At 45.1% G+C, this 17,360-nt stretch overlaps 1 protein-coding gene across 2 annotated transcripts in view; it reads left to right on the top strand.

The window, feature by feature from the left end:
* susd4 (sushi domain containing 4) overlaps positions 1–17,360 on the top strand; it is a 131,245-nt gene that overhangs the window by 49,468 nt on the left and 64,417 nt on the right. For both annotated transcript variants that reach the window (XM_078542749.1, XM_078542750.1), the window contains exons 3-5: positions 8,617–8,811; positions 11,365–11,568; positions 14,174–14,389. In XM_078542749.1, the coding sequence (XP_078398875.1) occupies positions 8,617–8,811; positions 11,365–11,568; positions 14,174–14,389 (615 nt within the window). The remainder of the gene's footprint in view (positions 1–8,616; positions 8,812–11,364; positions 11,569–14,173; positions 14,390–17,360) is intronic.

The following is a 17,360-nucleotide window of genomic DNA, read 5'->3' as shown; positions in this document are numbered from 1 at the left end:
CCTTCCAGGGTAATCTGAGGTAGACTCGGCACTTTTCAGGGCCAAAGTGACAGCCTTAGGCCCGTTCATGAATTTGCGTTATATACAGCGTGAAATGATCTGATCAGCATGGCTATTATCCCGCAGGATGTCTTTGATGCTCCTTATTTCAGCATCAAGCTTGCACAGTGAGCAAATAGCTTGGGCCCTATTTATAAGGCTGCCGATAAGGCCAATCTTATAGCATGTGGAACTGTAAGAATCCCAACGCATATATTGACCAGTGAAGGTAGTCTTGCAGTAGACTGTGGTAGAGAACCTCCTGGTCGATTTTTCACCTAGTATGTCAAGGAAGGGGAGTTCATTTGACTGCTCCATTTCAAAGGTGAATTTGAGCTCAGGATGGAGCCCATTAAGGCATGTAAGGAAATTGATACATGCAGCTGCAGATTTAAATATAGTGAATGTATCATCCACATATCGGAAATATGTGCTGGGTAGGAGGTTGGGTGTCATTCCATCGAAGACACGTTTCTCATGGAACCCAACAAAGATGTTTGCGGGAGCTGGACCTAGATGGGATTCCATGGCAACACCATCTAATTGGACATACATGGTGTCATTAAAACTGAGCTCAACTGCAGGAGTTGCTGAGTTCACAAGTTCAGTGAATACTGATTCACGCAATGGTGGTGGGTCTAGATCACCATGATATAATGTTGCAGTGCAAATATCTATGGCTTCCTTACGTGGAACATTGGTGAATAGGCTAGCAATGTCAAATGAGCACACGGACACAGCACTGTTATCGATATGCAAGTCTCATAGACTCATAGACACCTACAGCACAGAAGGAGGCCATTCGGCCCATCGTGTCCACGCCAGTCAACAAAGATCTGACTACACTAATACCATTTTCCAGCGCTTGGCCCATAGCCCTGGAGGCTATGGCAATGCAAGTGAATATCTAAATACTTCTTAAATGTTACGGGAGTTCCCGATTCAACCGTCCTTTCAGGCAGTGAGTTCCAGACTCCCACCACCCTCTGGGTGAAAATATTTCTCCTCAACTCCCCTCTTAGCCTTCTACCTCTTACCTTAAATCTATGCCTCTGGTTATTGACCACTCTACTGATGGAAAAAAGTGTTTTCCTATCCACCCTATCTATGTCCCTCATAATCTTATATGCCTCTATCAGGTCTCCTCTCAACCTTCACTGTTCCAAGGAAAACAACCCTAGCTATCCAATCTTTCCTCATGGCTCAGACCCTCCAGCCCAGGCAGCATCCTGGTAAATCTCCTCTGCACCCTCTCCAGTGCAATCACATCCTTCCTATAATGTGGTGACCAGAACTGCACACTTGTGCCCTAACCAGTGTTTTATACAGTTCCAGCATAACCTCCCTGCTCTTGTATTCTATGCCTCAAGTATCCCGTATGCCTTCTTAACCACCTTATCTACCTGCCCTGCTACCTTCAGGGATCTGTGGATATGCACACCAAGGTCCCTCTGATCGTCAGTACTTTCCAGGGTCCTACCATTCATACTGTAATCCCTTGCCTTGTTAGCCCTCCCCAAGTGCATTCCCTCACACTTTTCCGAGTTGAATTTCATTTGCCACTGCTCTGTCCACCTGACCAGCCCATTGATATCCTCCTGCAGTTTATGGCTATCCTCCTCACTATTTACCACCCTACCAATTTTCATGTCATCTGCAAACTCCTTGATCATACCACCTACATTTAAGTCCAAATCATTTATGTACACCACAAACAGCAAGGGCCCCAGCACCGAGCCCTGCGGAACCCCACTGGAAACAGGCTTCCAGTCACAGAAACATCCCTCTACCATCACCCTTTGCCCCTTGCCTCTCAGCCAATTTTGGATCCAATGTGCCACTTTGCCTTGGATCCCATGGGCTCCTACTTTCTTGACTAGTCTGCCATGAAGGACCTTATCAAAAGCCTTGCTAAAGTCCATGCAGACCACATCAAATGCATTATCCTCTTCAACACTCCTAGTTACCTCTTCAAAACATCCGATCAAATTTGTCAAACATGACCTTCCCTTAATAAATCCATGCTGACTGTCCTTGATTAATCCGTATCTCTCCCAGTGCAGATATATTCTGTCCCTCAGAATATATCTCAGTCCTCTGGCACCTCACCTGTGGCCAGAGAGGATTTGAAAATTACTGCTAGGGCCCCTGATATCTCTTCCCTTGCCTCCCTCAACAGCCTGGGATACATCTCATCCGGGCCAGCAGATTTATCCACTTTTAAGGCCGCTAAACCCGCTAGTACCTCCTCTCTCTCTATGTTAATTTCCTCTAATATTTCACAGTCTTCCACCCTGATGTCTATATCTGCGTCATCTTTTTCCATTGTGAAGACCAACGCAAAGTATTCATTGAGGACTGTACCCACATCTTCCGGGTCCACACACAGATTACCTCTATGGTCCCTAATTGGCCCAACTCTTTCCCTAGTTACTCTTGCTCTTTATATATTTAAAAAACCCCTTTGGGTTTTCCTTTATTCTACCCACCAATGCTTTCTCATGCACTCTCTTAGCTTTCCTAATTTCATTTTTAAGTTCCCCCCTGCACTTTTTATACTTCTCTAGGGACTCTGCCATATTGAGCCCTCAGTTTCTGCCATAAGCTTCTCTTTTCTCTTAATCCTAACCTTTATGTCCCTCGACATCCAAGGTTCTCCGGACTTGGTCCCCCCTTTATCTTTACGGGAACACATTTGCCCTGTACTCGGGCTCTTTCCTCCCTGAATGCCCCCCACTGCTCTGACACAGTTTTATCTGAAAGTAGCTGCTCCCAGTCCACTTGGGCCAAATCGTATCTCAACTTAGTAAAATTAGCCTTTCCCCAGTTTAGAACTTTTATTCCCCGCCCAACCTTATCCTTTTCCATAACTATCCTAAATTTAACTGAGCTATGGTCACTATCTCAAAAATGCTCCCCTACTGATACGCCTTCCACCTGTCCGAGTCCATTTTCGAATATTAGGTCCAGAACTGCCCCCTCCCTTGTTGGGCTTTCTACGTACTGGCTTAAAAATGTTCTCCTGGATGCACCTTAAGAATTTTGCTCCCCCCCTACCTTGCACGCTAAAACTATCCCAGTTAATATTTGGGTAGTTGGTTACTATTACTACCCTATTATTCTTACACTTCTCTGAAATTTGATTACATATTTGATCCTCTCTTCCTGACTGTCTGGGAGCCTATAGTACACCCAACAGCGTATTTGCCCCTTTTATGTTTTTTGCTTCTACCCATATGGCCTCATTTGATGATCCTTCCAGGATATCATCCCTCCTCACTGCTATAATTAATTCCCTGATCAATATTGCAAAACCCCCCCCCTGCTCTTCTATCCCCCCCTCTATCTCATTTAGATACCATATAACCAGGAATGTTGAGCTGCCAATCCTGCCCTTCCTTTAGCCAAGTCTTGGTCATAGCTATGATGTCATACTCCCATGTGCCTATCTGTGCCCTCAGCCCATCTGTCTTATTCCTCAGGCTCCTTGCATTAAAATATATTCCATTTAGCTTTGCTGAACTCACTTCTTTCTTATCTAGCCTATGTTTCCTCTGCCTTCCAGACTCACTCACTAGCGTTTTAACTTCTAATTCCATCTTAGCTTCTCTCCCCCCTCTGAACTACTTTTCAGGATCCCACCCCCCTGCCAATTTAGTTTAAATCCACCCCAACAGCATTGGCAAACCTCCCCCTGCGTGGCCTTCGAAAATATGAAGGAATCCTTCACTGTGTACATGGAAAAATTGTTCAAAACTGGGTGTAACAATTTGCCCAACCATTTGGCCAATTCATGTGCAGAACCAGTCATAGATAAGGTGGAACATAAAGGGAAATCATTTTTGTGTGTCTTGGGCAGCCCATACATACGCGGACGCAGCAAGCTGTGAGTATGAACCCTGTCATATATGTCACGCGGCAGTTCATCACTCTTACACAAGCCCAACAAGCATTTTTTTCACTTACTTTCAAGCAAGACTGTCCAGTCATGTTGAGTGGCAGGTCCAATAGATACGAATTTGGACCCATCATTAAGAATGGCGTGCATTTTGTTGATATAGTCACACTTGTTAAGGATGTCAGGTTTTCTGATGTGCATGTCCGAGTTGCTCTTAAGGCCTCGCAACGCTGTAAGACATTTGCATTGCATGTGAAAGTGAGACAGGTTGTTTGGAACCCTACAATATGTGTGCGCTAGATCAGCTAGGCACGCTTTCAAGGATTCAGCCTCTTCGGCAGACGCTGGTGTGTGGCGGGATAGCTGGGAGTAAAGGAGTTCGAACTCAGCAAATACCTCTTCCTGTTTGATTTGGGATCAAGGTACACCAAAATTGAAACCACGCACAAGAACAAACTACTCACTTTCTGTGAGTACATGGTCAGAGAGATTTGTTACATGTTATGTGCCATCATTAATTGCATCGCCAAACCGCTTCCATTTAAGTGAATTTTTAGTGCGGGTGTGTTTCAAACGGGTACTGTTTATGCTGCAGTCATCTATTGAAGCAATATAGCAGCATAAACAGATCAAATCGAAAAATCAAACAAATTTGTGCACCTTAGACCAAGCACAGTGTAGGGCATGAAGTAAATTAGTCACGCTATTACCAATCTGTTCAACCTCATCTTGCATAAACGCTCTCTCGATTGTGCGACTGTGTCTCACTTTAGCGTTATTGATACATTTGGAAATGAAAACTGGCACAACCTTGGGTTTAATGCACACTTGGAGAAATTCAATACATAACTTACCTGTTCTTAACTTACCTGTAAGTCGTCCTATGTTGTTGATATCCTCAGTTTGGTCTTGGTTGTACCTCTGTCTCAATACAGAACTTGAGTATCGCTGAAAGAGACATGTCTAAGCTTTTTGTCTTGCACTCATCGGGACACTCGCAAGAATAACAATCTAAGGGGAAACAACAATTTATACTGTATGTGAAGAGTGGGATTTGTATTTATGTTTCCGGATCATTGCTACTGTACTCTGCATATCTATCTGTACCCTGCATTACCATTACCTTCACTGGTAAATAGTTTGCTAGATGTAATATTGAACATATTTGGGAAAAAAACTGTGGAAACCTGAAATCAGCACCTGCGATGCCCTGTAGGGGTGTGGCCTAATCGGCCTCAATGTCCCTCAGCCCAGTCGTCAAAGGGATGTCCTTTCTCCTTGATTAATTTATTTCTGTATTTCCCAGGCTTTAGATCAATATCTGGCCCTGTCAGATTGTAGGATTAATGCTGTATATCTGCAGGCAGTTTGAGTCTGGGGGGGCTGGGTTAGAAATATTCAGCCGAAACACCGATGAATACATTTCTGGAGAGACAGGGAGAGTCAGGATTCCCATCACAACAGCTGGATTAGCAGGCAGCACTGGGAATATGATGGATCAACCCACTCAAGGTCTGAATGACTTTTCGCAGTACATGTGTGCCTCATTGAATGCTTGGGCAAGTGGGTGGCCCCTGCTCAGGTTATTAACCCGGTATTCCAATGGTGACTGTCAGTGCTGGAGTTTACTGAAATTCTTTGAACCAAGGTCAAACATTCACATGCTTCCATTTTCCTCCATCTCCACGTTTGCTTTAATACTCGTTGCACATTTTTAGAAGCTGTTCTCTGCCCCTGATGCTTGTGTTTAGTCAGGCTCTGGCCTATGCCAGTCTGGTCATTTCTATTCAGCATTACGTACAGTGGATTATAATCCACTTTCCACCAGAAAATTGTTTCCTTTGAGAACAGAACCTTAACACCATGTCAGCAATAGCCTCCATGAAACAGCTGGTGAGTAGCATTGTGGGTCCACCGCTTTTGCTGCTGTTTCTCAAAAGCAGGATATTTGTCTCTTTAAAAATGAAGAGTGCTGTTTTGTAGGAAGCACAGGTACTGAGTGTGATATAAAAAAAAAGCCAGCAGCAGCTTCGGAGCTTTGGAAAGCTGCGCTCTGTAACCAAGTCACTAGTCAGCAGAGAAAGAGCCAGCAACCCAGTCCCAACCCGGTTCCCTGAGCAGCGATCAAAAGGAAAAACACTGAGAAATGCAGAGTAGTCACCACCAGCTTGTTTTCATTTCAGTTCTCACCTGGTGTAAGGGTTCATAGTTGACCAACCAATCAAGGTAACTTGAGAAAGTAGCAGCCTGTGAAAAGTCCCAAGACCTCAAGAGCCCGATCGTGAGATCACAAGGGACGCTTCATTTTGCTGGGAAATCATGGCATGCCTGGTACAGTAATGTTAATCCCACTTTACTGGACAATTTTGAACTTTATAGTCTCAGCCTGCGGTTTGTAACTAGTAGAGTTGATAAGGAGGAGCCAGTGGATGTGGTTTATTTGGACTTTCAGAAGGCTTTCGACAAAGTCCCACATAAGAGATTAGTGTGTAAAATTAAAGCGCATGAGATTGGGGGTAGTGTATTGAGATGGACAGAAAACTGGTTGGCAGACAGGAGACAAAGAGTAGGAATAAACGGGTCTTTTTCCGAATGGCAGGCAGTGATTAGTGGGGTACCGCTGAGACCCCAGTTATTCACGATATATATTAATGATTTAGGTGAGGGAATTAAATGTAATATCTCCAAATTTGCAGATGACACAAAGCTGGGTGGGAGGGTGAGCTGTGAGGAGGATGCAGAGATGCTTCAGTGTGATTAAGACAAGCTGAGTGAGTGGGCAAATGCATGGCAGATGCAGTATAATGTGGATAAATGTGAGGTTATCCACTTTGGTAGCAAAAACAGGAAGGCAGATTATTATCTGAATGGCTATGAATTGAGAGAGGAGAATGTGCAACGAGACCTGGGTGTTCTCGTACACCAGTCGCTGAAGGTAAGCATGCAGGTGCAGCAGGCGGTAAAGAAGGCAAATGGTATGTTGGCCTTCATAGTGAGAGGATTCGAGTACAGAAACAGGGATGTCATGTTGCAATTATACAGGGCCTTGGTGAGACCACACCTGGAATATTGTGTGCAGTTTTGGTCTCCTTATCTGAGGAAGGATGTTCTTGCTATAGAGGGAGTGCAGCGAAGGTTTACCAGACTGATTCCTGGGATGGCGGAACGGACATATGAGGAGAGATTGAGTCGGTTAGGATTATATTCACTGGAGTTCGGATGAATGAGGGGGGGATCTCATAGAGACCTATAAAATTCTAACAGGGCTAGACAGGGTAGATGCAGGAAAGATGTTCCCGATGGTGGGGGAGTCCAGAACCAGGGGTCACAGTCTCAGGATACGGGGTAGACCATTTAGGACTGAGATGAGGAGAAATTTCTTCACCCAGAGAGTGGTGAGCTTGTGGAATTCACTACCACAGAAAGTAGTTGAGGCCAAAACATTGTATGTTTTCAAGAAGGAGTTAGATATAGCTCTTGGGCAAAAGGGATCAAAGGATATCGGGAAGAAAGCAGGAGCAGACTATTGTGTTGGATGATCAACCATGATCATAATGAATGGCGGAGCAGGCTTGAAGGTGCGAATAGCCTACTCCTGCTCCTAGTTTCTAAGTTTCTATGAATAATTGGACCACCAGTAACTGAAGGTATGATTTTGCCTGAAACAACATTTGTCCTCTTATTAATTTGTATCCGGAGACCGGAACTTCTGAAAAACAGACCTGGGTTGTTGAGGTTGTTCTCTATGTGACACTTGGCCTGGTTGTATCCATTGTTAACCCACTGCTTATTAAAGAAACAATGAAAGAACTTGCATTTGTAAAGTGCTGTTCATAATCTCAGAACAGCCAAGGAGGTATTTTTGTAATGCAGTCAATGTTGGAATGGAGGAAATGCAGGAACCAATTTGTGCACAGCAAACTCCCACAAACAACTGTGTAATAATGACCAGATAATCTGTTTTACTGATGTTGGTTGAGGAATAAATGCAAACCATGACACTGGGGAGAACCCCACTGCTCTACAAAATAATGCCATGGGATCTTTTATAACCACTTTTGTTTAAAGTCTCACCCAAAACATTGTAAACATGGTACTTCTGGCAGTGCAGAACTCCCTCAGTACTGCACTTGGCGTGTCAGCCTGGATTACAGGCTCAAGTATCTGGACTGTTTTAGTTCATGCTTGGCAAATAAATGTAGGGGTTTTCAGCTACTACTCAAGATTGGAGCTGAATGTAGTGACTCAAATAGAAATAGAAACAGAAAATGTTGGAAAAACTCAGCAGGTCAAGAGTACCAGTGGAAAGGGAAGTGGAGCTGACACTTCAGGTTAAAGACCTTTCATCAGAACTCAGTAGACCTGGATTGGATAGCACCAAACTATTCCAGCCTTTGAAAGAGAGTATGTACAGGGAGGAGTCACAGCCATACTTTGAGCTCTCATGATCTGTAGCTTGCTAGAGAAAGAGGCAAAGGTTAAGTGAATGGAAACACCATGAACTGGTTAGCATTCCAGTTTTGGTGGGCCCCTGGAATGACAGAATAAACAGCATGCGTGATATCAATGAGCATTGTCAGCAGGGAGTTGTAGCTGCTCTTTGTGCAGGACTCTTGGTGACGGCTATGGCACATGATTACCTGGAATAACAGTGTGTTTTGTGTTGTCTCCAATCTCAGGGGAGTACTGCCTGGAGCCCCCCGAACCTGACTATGGGTATTTTGTGCATCAAAAGCCTCACTACACTGAGAATTCCTCGATTCACTTCTTCTGCCTTCGAGGTTACAGGCTGTCTGGGCCTGCCACCATGGCCTGCTTGAGGTACCTCAGCAGCAAACTGGCTTGGATACCTCCTGAGCCCCCCATCTGTAACTGTAAGTAATGTACAACCTACAGTCTGACAAGTATACCATTCAGCCCATCAGCACTGTGCTGGTATTCATCTCCACTTGATACACCTTATCGAGCCTCATTCTTCTCTTCATTTCCCATACCCTGTAATATTTCTCTTGGATGTCAATCCTACATATTTCTCTGTTTCTTTTATCTCCCTCTATCTCTCTGGCATCTCTTTACTTGCTGTCTCTGATCTTTTTTTCCCTCTCCCTGGACCCTTTTTCATTCCCTGGTCCCTCTTTCTACTCTCCTTTGTTCTCTCTTTTTTTTGGCCCCTGGTCTCTTCCTCACTCTAGTGTCAATTGCTCCCTTCTTCCCTCCCTCTCTGTCTTTCCCTCTCACTGGCTCCTCTATTTTTAGCTACGCTTCAGTACTTTTATTTCTCTCTCACTTTCAGACCCTTCTCTTCTCTCTCGGTCAGTGATCTCTTTCATTCTCTGTCCCTGTTAATCTTTGTGTTCAAAATACAACACTATACATCCTGCTCTTTCTCCTTCCTGATCCTCCTTCAGACCAAAACCCATCTTCAGGCCTAATTCTTTTCTCATGCCTTACTTCCTCTTACAAACTACTTTTAAAGTTCACTTGAGGTTACGTAATCACTGCCTCTTGACATCGCATCTTCTCTTTTTATGCGTTTAACCTTGGTTGAAGCCCTATGGGCCTTAACATTTAAAGTGAATTTAAAATTTTGTCAAATTGCACTTAATACATCATACATGCTATAACTAATGTTTTCAATATGACCATTTAAGATATCACACTCCCTACAGTCAATGTGAATCATTGAATATATCACACTCCCTACGGTCAATGTGAATCATTTAATATATCATACTCCCTACAATCAATGTGAATCATTTAATATATCACATTCCCTACAGTCAATGTGAATCATTTAATATATCACACTCCCTACAGTCAATGTGAATCATTTAATATATCACATTCCCTACAGTCAATGTGAATCATTTAATATATCACACTCCCTACAGTCAATGTGAATCATTTAATATATCACATTCCCTACAGTCAATGTGAATCATTGAATATATCACACTCCCTACAGTCAATGTGAATCATTTAATATATCACATTCCCTACAGTCAATGTGAATCATTGAATATATCACATTCCCTACAGTCAATGTGAATCATTTAATATATCACATTCCCTACAGTCAATGTGAATCATTGAATATATCACACTCCCTACTGTCAATGTGAATCATTGAATATATCACACTCCCTACAGTCAATGTGAATCATTTAATATATCACATTCCCTACAGTCAATGTGAATCATTTAATATATCACACTCCCTACAGTCAATGTGAATCATTTAATATATCACATTCCCTACAGTCAATGTGAATCATTGAATATACCACGTTCCCTACAGTCAATGTGAGTCATTTAATATATCACATTCCCTACAGTCAACGTGAATCATTTAATATTATCACGCTCCCTGCAATCATTATGACCATTTAATATATCACACTGCCTACAGTCAATCGTGTCAATGTGAGTCATTTAATATTTCACGCTCCATTAAATCAATATGGTCAAGGTGCGTAAATAACACATATGGGTTACTTGTCCTTTCATGACAGTTTGCATTTCAGAACGTGTATTATATCAATGGTAGCGTGATGAACAGCAGCCAGAGTCACAACTGATGTTAATCTTTAAGCTTTTAACTTTGAATAACAGGGACGATTCCCAAATACTTCACACAGTATCTGAAGTTTTCATTGAATTCAAGGTTTGGAATATTATTGTAACAACAATGGGCCATCATTGGTCTGGAATTCTCTCAACCAATGGAAGAGAGGTCTTGCCTTTGGTGGGGATGGAGAGATGCAGTCCCTCTGGCCTGGGCTTGAGTGCCCTGATTTTCGGTAATACCATCACCCAAATCTACAGCCCCCCAAGGGGTATTTTGAGCTGAGATTGATTTTTTTTTAACCAGGCAGTTTTGATGTTCAATTCTGTGCAGAAGTCAAGCAGATTTTTGCTAAAAGAGTTTCAGTGTCATATTAGTTCCTAAACAACCTGATTTCCTTGCTCATTGCTTTTAATTCCTGACCTTCTCCACAGTTATAATGGGATAATTACACATTATGTGTACATCGGGGTCTAACTGGGTCCTGATTTCACTGCCTCGCACCATCCACAGGAGTTTTAACTCTGGATTTATAGTCTGACTCTTCATCCCTCATCCCTAGACATTGCTGTCTAGTTCTTGGTTCTTCACCATGCTGAAGATACTTTCACTCCTATTGTTCATTGGCTTGTCAGTGCCACACACCCATTGCTGGCTGCTAGGTCTGAAAGGTGAGGCCTTGGGTGGGCAAGCTGCCCACCCACCCCCCAAAAAGTATCACCTGAAAATTAAAATAATAATGGGATTGCTTTGGCGAATGTTTGAAACAGATTTTTGTTTGGTACCGGCCTGTGGTGGAGCTTGGAGTGTTGGAGGTCACAAAGCCTCAGTAATATTTCACGGAAACTCTTGTCTTTTTCAGTTGTTGTCTGCCAGGTTCCAAGCATTGCAAATGGGGAGGTGGAAAACAGGACCTACCGAGTGGATGATACAATGGAGTTCCACTGTCTGACCGGCTTCTATCTCGACTTCCAGTCCGCAGAGCCTCCTCCCAGGTGTCAGGAGGACGGTGTGTGGAGCTCAGTCCCGAGTTGTCTCAGCAACTCTGTGACAGCACTTTCACCAGGTGAGGGAGGAAGGGTGGGGAGATGGGAGGGAGGAAGAGGGAAGAAGGAATATGGAGGGGGAGGGAAGGAGAGTGGAGCGAGGGGGAGTGAGGGGGGAACAAGGAGGCGGAGGGGAGGAGGGAGGTTTTGAAAGGTTGTATATTGTCTCATGAAGAGGTCTAGAGGTTTGTATGATTGAACAATAACTGTTTATTAATAACACATAACTACGTACATCTACAGGATACAATCCTGACTAGGTGTTATCTTCATGCCGATTTCTACCAGACTCCCTCCTCCACTCTACTACTCCCATGTGACTCTCTACATCATAATATGGGCTGTACTGTTTCCCCAGTCCCACTTTAACCCTTACAGTCCCAAACACCCTAATACTACAGGAGGAGAGTGAGGAAAGAAGAGAGGACAGAGGAGAGAGGGGAGGGGGGAGAAAGGAGGGAGAGAGAGGAGCGGGAGAGAGGCTGGGAAGGAGGGAGGGGAGGAGAGAAGAAGAGAATGAGGGAAGGAATAGGGGAGAGGGTGGAGGAGGTAGGGAGAAGATGAGGGGAAGCATAGGAGGAGGGAGGGGAGGTGACAGAGGAGAAAGAAGAGCGGTGTTGAGGAAGGAGAGTAGGTAGTGGCAAGGGTGGAATGTGGATGAGGAAAGAGGGAGGCAGAGGAGGAAAGGATAAGAAAGGAGGGGTAGGGAGGGACAGGAGTGGGGAGAAGGTGGGTCGGAGGCTGGATGGAGTAGAGGGAGGGGAGGAGGAGAAGGGTGGAAGGGAGGAGAGAGTGGGGGGAGGGAGTGTGGGATTGAGGGAGGGGAGGAGAGAGAGGGGTCGAGAGAGAGTGGGGTTGAGGAAGGGACGAGGGAGGGGAGGCAGAGTGAGAGAGAAAGGAGGAAGGACAAGGAGGGGTTTTAATCCCTCTGGTTAATCAGGATGGGACAGGCTGTGCCTTGAGAGCCGGCTGTAATTCCCACTCAGAGATGAAAACAAGACAAACCTTGGTTTATAGATTTTTGGACACTAAGGGAATCAACCAAAATGGGGATATGGCAGGAAAATGGAGTTAACCACGACCTTACTGCAGGGCAGAGAAGGCTCGAGGGGCTGTATGGCCTATTTCTGCTCCTGTTTCTTATAGTCTTAATTGATTTGAAATTCATCAGCTGTTGTTATATGGGAAATTGCAACAGCTGTTATCCGCAAAGCAAGATCCCACAGACAATGAGGAGCTGAATGACCTGTTAATCAGGTTTCAGCAGTGTTGGTTGAGGGAGAAATGTTGGAGCAGGACACTGAGAGAACTCCATGCTCTTCATGAAATAGTGTGCTTGGGATCTTTCAATGGGCTGGTCTGGAAACTGGAACAATATCGCCATGGCACTGCAGGATGAGGAGGACAGCAGGTGGCAGTGGGCGGCTGGAATGTTCTGGATCTGGATCTGCCGATCCTGGCTCCACATCAATGAAAAAAACACAGATTAAATTGACCTCATTGGTGGCGCCCAATGTGCTAGGCCACCTCCACAACCAGAAATCCTGGGCAGAATAAAGCCAATTTAGCAGAGCGGTCCTAAAACAGAGGTTAGATCCTCGATGGTGTGTACTCTTAAAAAATGACCCAATTTGGGTCGGAAAGCAAAATTGAGCCCTTTGCACTGGTTTTAATGGCTGTAAAGTGGATGTAACAAGATTTCTACCTTAACTCCAATAATTCTGGTGACGTGTAGCTTGACACCACTCAAGTTCAAAACCTCCCTGCAACAGATTTACCACCACATACCTCACAAACCCATCACTGAGAAGAAAGGGTTGCCTCATCGGCGACAGTCCCTGCTAATTACACAGGTCAGGATTGTCTGCGTTTTGAACCCTGGGCTGTGGAGGTTACTCTAGGTTACCATGCCCCTAGGCCTGGGGAATGAAGCAGCCAGAATTCTCACTGCTGACCAGCTTCACATCCGTGGACACAGGGTGAGGAGAGGATGAGGCTCGGCCAGATTGAAGGCTGTCGGGTGGACAAGCCTTGGATCCCGGTCAGCGCAGGGACCTAGTATCATGGACGGGGCAAGAGGGGAGCCGGCCCGATTACAGGGTTTGGGGGTGAGGGGGGTGGAGGTGAGAATTGAGGAGCTTTCCCAAGTTTACTTGTTGGGCGGGGAGTATGGTCCCGTTCCTGCTGATTCACACACAGTGGCATAGAGACACTTAAACTGTTCCATTAGGCCCAGGAAACCCAGCCTGTAGGTGTTAAACATAAAATTAATGTTAAAACATTTTAAGGTTTGACCTGCCTCCTAAGAGAGTTTGGTCACCTGGCCCCACCCCTACCAACCTCCCCCTGACCCGCCTCTGTTAAGAGTGTTGAGGTTGGGTTGCCCGTTTTAAAATTTTTAACTCCCCACACATGCCTCCCACCACACCTACCCTGGGAGGAGGTTAAAATGACTCCCGATTGGTGCAGAACTGAAACTAGCAATGACACCCAGTGTGTGAGTACGATGGCAGCTTTTAACACATCGACATTTGCCACCTTTGTGCTCCACAGCTGAGGTGAGTGTTTCTAAAGGGCTAATCCATAGTGAGAGACAGCGTTAATAACTCTGCTCTGTCTCTCCAGAACTCGACGACCTGAACACTTGTACTGATCCTGGATTCCCTGAGCATGGAGGCAGGACTCCGACACTCCCCGGGCTCTTGTATGAGGGCGCCTTGGTGAGGTTCCACTGCCAGGAGGGGTACAAACTGAAAGGAGCACCCAAGATGGAATGCGAAATGCAGGAAGATGGAAGCCTGGTCTGGGAACCTAGCTCGACACCTGTTTGTCTCTCTGAGTGTAAGTTAAAGAGTAATGAACATGCCAACTAAGGCAGCAGGAATTTAGGGAGAGGGATCTTAGTTTAGTGAAACTTGCTGGAAAATGTGTTTGTCTGTATATTTACAGCTATGTTTGTGTATGACTGTACATGTATGTCTGTACATGTATGTGTATGTTTGTACATGTGTGTCTGTATGTGTATGTGTAGGTCTGTATATGTATGTCTGTACATGTATGTATGTGGCTGCCCTGAAAAATTGATCAGGGTCATCCACTCATTTCATGATGGAATGATGGAGAATGGAGCCTCATCAGATGCCTTTCCTGTTGCTCATGGTACCAATAGGGAGGCGATGGTGTAGTGGTATTGTTGCTGGACTAATAATCCAGAGACCCAGGGTAATGCTCTGGGGACCTGAGTTTGAATCCTACTATAGCAGATGGTGGAATTTGAATTCAATAAAAATCTGGAATTAAAGTCTGATGATGGCCATGAAACCATTGTTGATTGTTGTAAAAACCCATCTAATTCACTAATGTCCTTTAGGGAAGGAAATCTGTCATCCTTATCTGGCCTGGCCTACATGTGACTCCAGACCCACAGCAATGTGGTTGACTCTGAGATGGCCTAGCAAGCCATTCAGTTGTAACAGACCTCTACAAAGTGGTGTACCTACACCACATGGACTGCAGTGGTTCAAGAAGGCAGCTCACCACCACCTTCTCAAGGGCAATTAGGGATGGGAAATAAAAATGCTGGGCCAGCCAGCGAAGCCCACATCCTGTGAATGAATTTTAAAAAAGCAAGACTGTGTACTGGCTCCAGATATTTGCCACCTACTTTTTGGCCATGCTATAATATGTACTGAAATATCTTGATATAAGAGCACCCATTCAGTTCAGGGCAGACAGCAACCTCTTCAGTCTGCAAAGCTGAAGACTCTCACAATGGTCACAGAACAGCTACTAAATGAACTCTTGTTTTGCTGGTGACTGTGTTCTCAAAGCGCAAACTCCAGAGGACATCCAGTTGCTTGTTAACCATTTTGTTCAGGCTTCAAAACACTTCACCTTACAATAAGTCTGAAAACGACAGGGATTTTATACCAACCTGCCCCAGGGCACAAACTCCAAGGCTCCATAGTCACAATTAACAATAAACCACTCAACTCAGTTCAGAAATTCTGCTATCTTGGGAGCATCTCTCCAACAACACCATATTGAATGGCCAAAGCAAACTCAGCATTCAGCAGGATCACCCACAGACCTTGGAGAGAGGGTGGAGTTGTCTCAAAACAATGATCAAAGTCTACCAGGCAGTGGTCCTCACATCATTTCTCTATGGCTGTGAGGCATGGGCATCATACTGGCATCACATGAAACAACTAGATGAATGCCACCTTCGCTTGTTATATCTACAACATGAGGTAGCAGAACAAAATTCCAAATGCTGAAGTTCTTGCAAAGTGCCAATACCAGGTGTTGCGAACATGCTGACCAGATAGTGGTTTGGTAATACAGAACTCGAGTGTTGCTGAAAAACCAATACCTGATGACAGAAGACGAAAAGCTTCAACAAAATGACTTCTTTTTTTAGCAATACTCATGCTCACCAGAGCTCAGCTTCACTGGGTCAGTCATATGGTTTGTGTGGATGATTCCTGCACATCAAAGGCGCTATTCTATAGCCAGCTGTGCACTGGAACCTGCAACCTTAGAACATCCAAAGCTCAGATACAAAGGGTGGAATCTTCCGCTCCGGGACCAGGTCCTGTGGCAGAGGTGGGAAGTTGGATGGATTCTCACCGCAGAGCATAGCAGGTAAAGCCGCCAAATCGTGCAACGTTAAACTAATTAATGAAGCAGCTGTGAGATTCGGGTAGGGCAGGAAATTGGCCGCTCTGCCGTCATGTCATGTTTAAAAAGGCATCCGGACAGGCCTTCATTAACAACGCCAGGACCCTGGAAGAAGGATAAACAATCTCCAGCTCTCTGCTTCAGCAATGCCTTCCTGGAGCATCTCCGCCAGGCCATGCAGACAGGCAGGATGTCCTCTCCCCCAGGGGTGACCGCAAGAGGCCATCTCATCTGACCACGCCAGCCTGGGAGGAGGTCGCAAGGGCTACAGTGCCCATGGGGTCCAGAGGAGGAGTGGCCTACAATGCAGGGAATAAGTCAATGATCTTATCTGCTCAGCTAGGGTAAGTGAACCTTCTACTGATTGGGTTTACACTTACATTAGCCTATTCTCCTTCTGTCTCTTTCAGCTGCTAAGAATGTGAAGAGAATATAGCCCTTATACTCTGTCACTTCTATTTTCTCTCTCTGACATTGGGGTGTGGATACATGCTAGTCTGATTCACTGAATAACATTGAAGAAAAGGAACCTTTCCAATTTTACTTTCCGTTATTTAGGAAGGCCTAATACTCCAAACTCATATCACCACTCATTTTCTGATCCTGTCATGGGGTGTGGCCCTTACTGTCTATGCCAGCATTTCTCTTGCCCATCTAGCCCTTGAGAAGGCGTTGGGTTGCTGTCTGCTTGAACCCCTGCAGTCCATTTGCTGTGCTATCGGTGAGGCCACTGCAGGATTCTCACCCAGTCACCGTCAAGGGACAGTCAAGGGGTGTGGAGTAGAGGGAATCTTGCAGGTGCTGCTGTTCCCATGCGTCTGCTGCCATTTCCCATCTAACTGGTAGAGCTCACAGGTTTGGAATACGATATCAAAGGAGCTCTGGTGAGTTTTGGCACACACTGCTGCCACTCCGTCAGTGCTGGAGGAGCTGAATGTTGAAGGTGGTGAATGGGGTGCTGATCAAAGGAGCTGCTTTCTTCTGGATGCTGTCAAGCTTGTTCAGTCTTTTTGGAGCTGCACTCATGCAGGCAACTGGAGACAACTCTGTCACACTCCTGACTTGTGCCTTGTACATGGCGGTCAGGTTTCGGGGAGTCAGGAGGACAGTTAATAGCCATGGCATGAGGAGC

Source organism: Cetorhinus maximus, chromosome 5, assembly GCF_964194155.1.
Source record: "Cetorhinus maximus chromosome 5, sCetMax3.hap1.1, whole genome shotgun sequence".
Classification (NCBI taxonomy): domain Eukaryota; kingdom Metazoa; phylum Chordata; class Chondrichthyes; order Lamniformes; family Cetorhinidae; genus Cetorhinus; species Cetorhinus maximus.
Note: the sequence above shows the minus strand (reverse complement) of the source record. Positions and strands in the feature narration are given on the sequence as shown.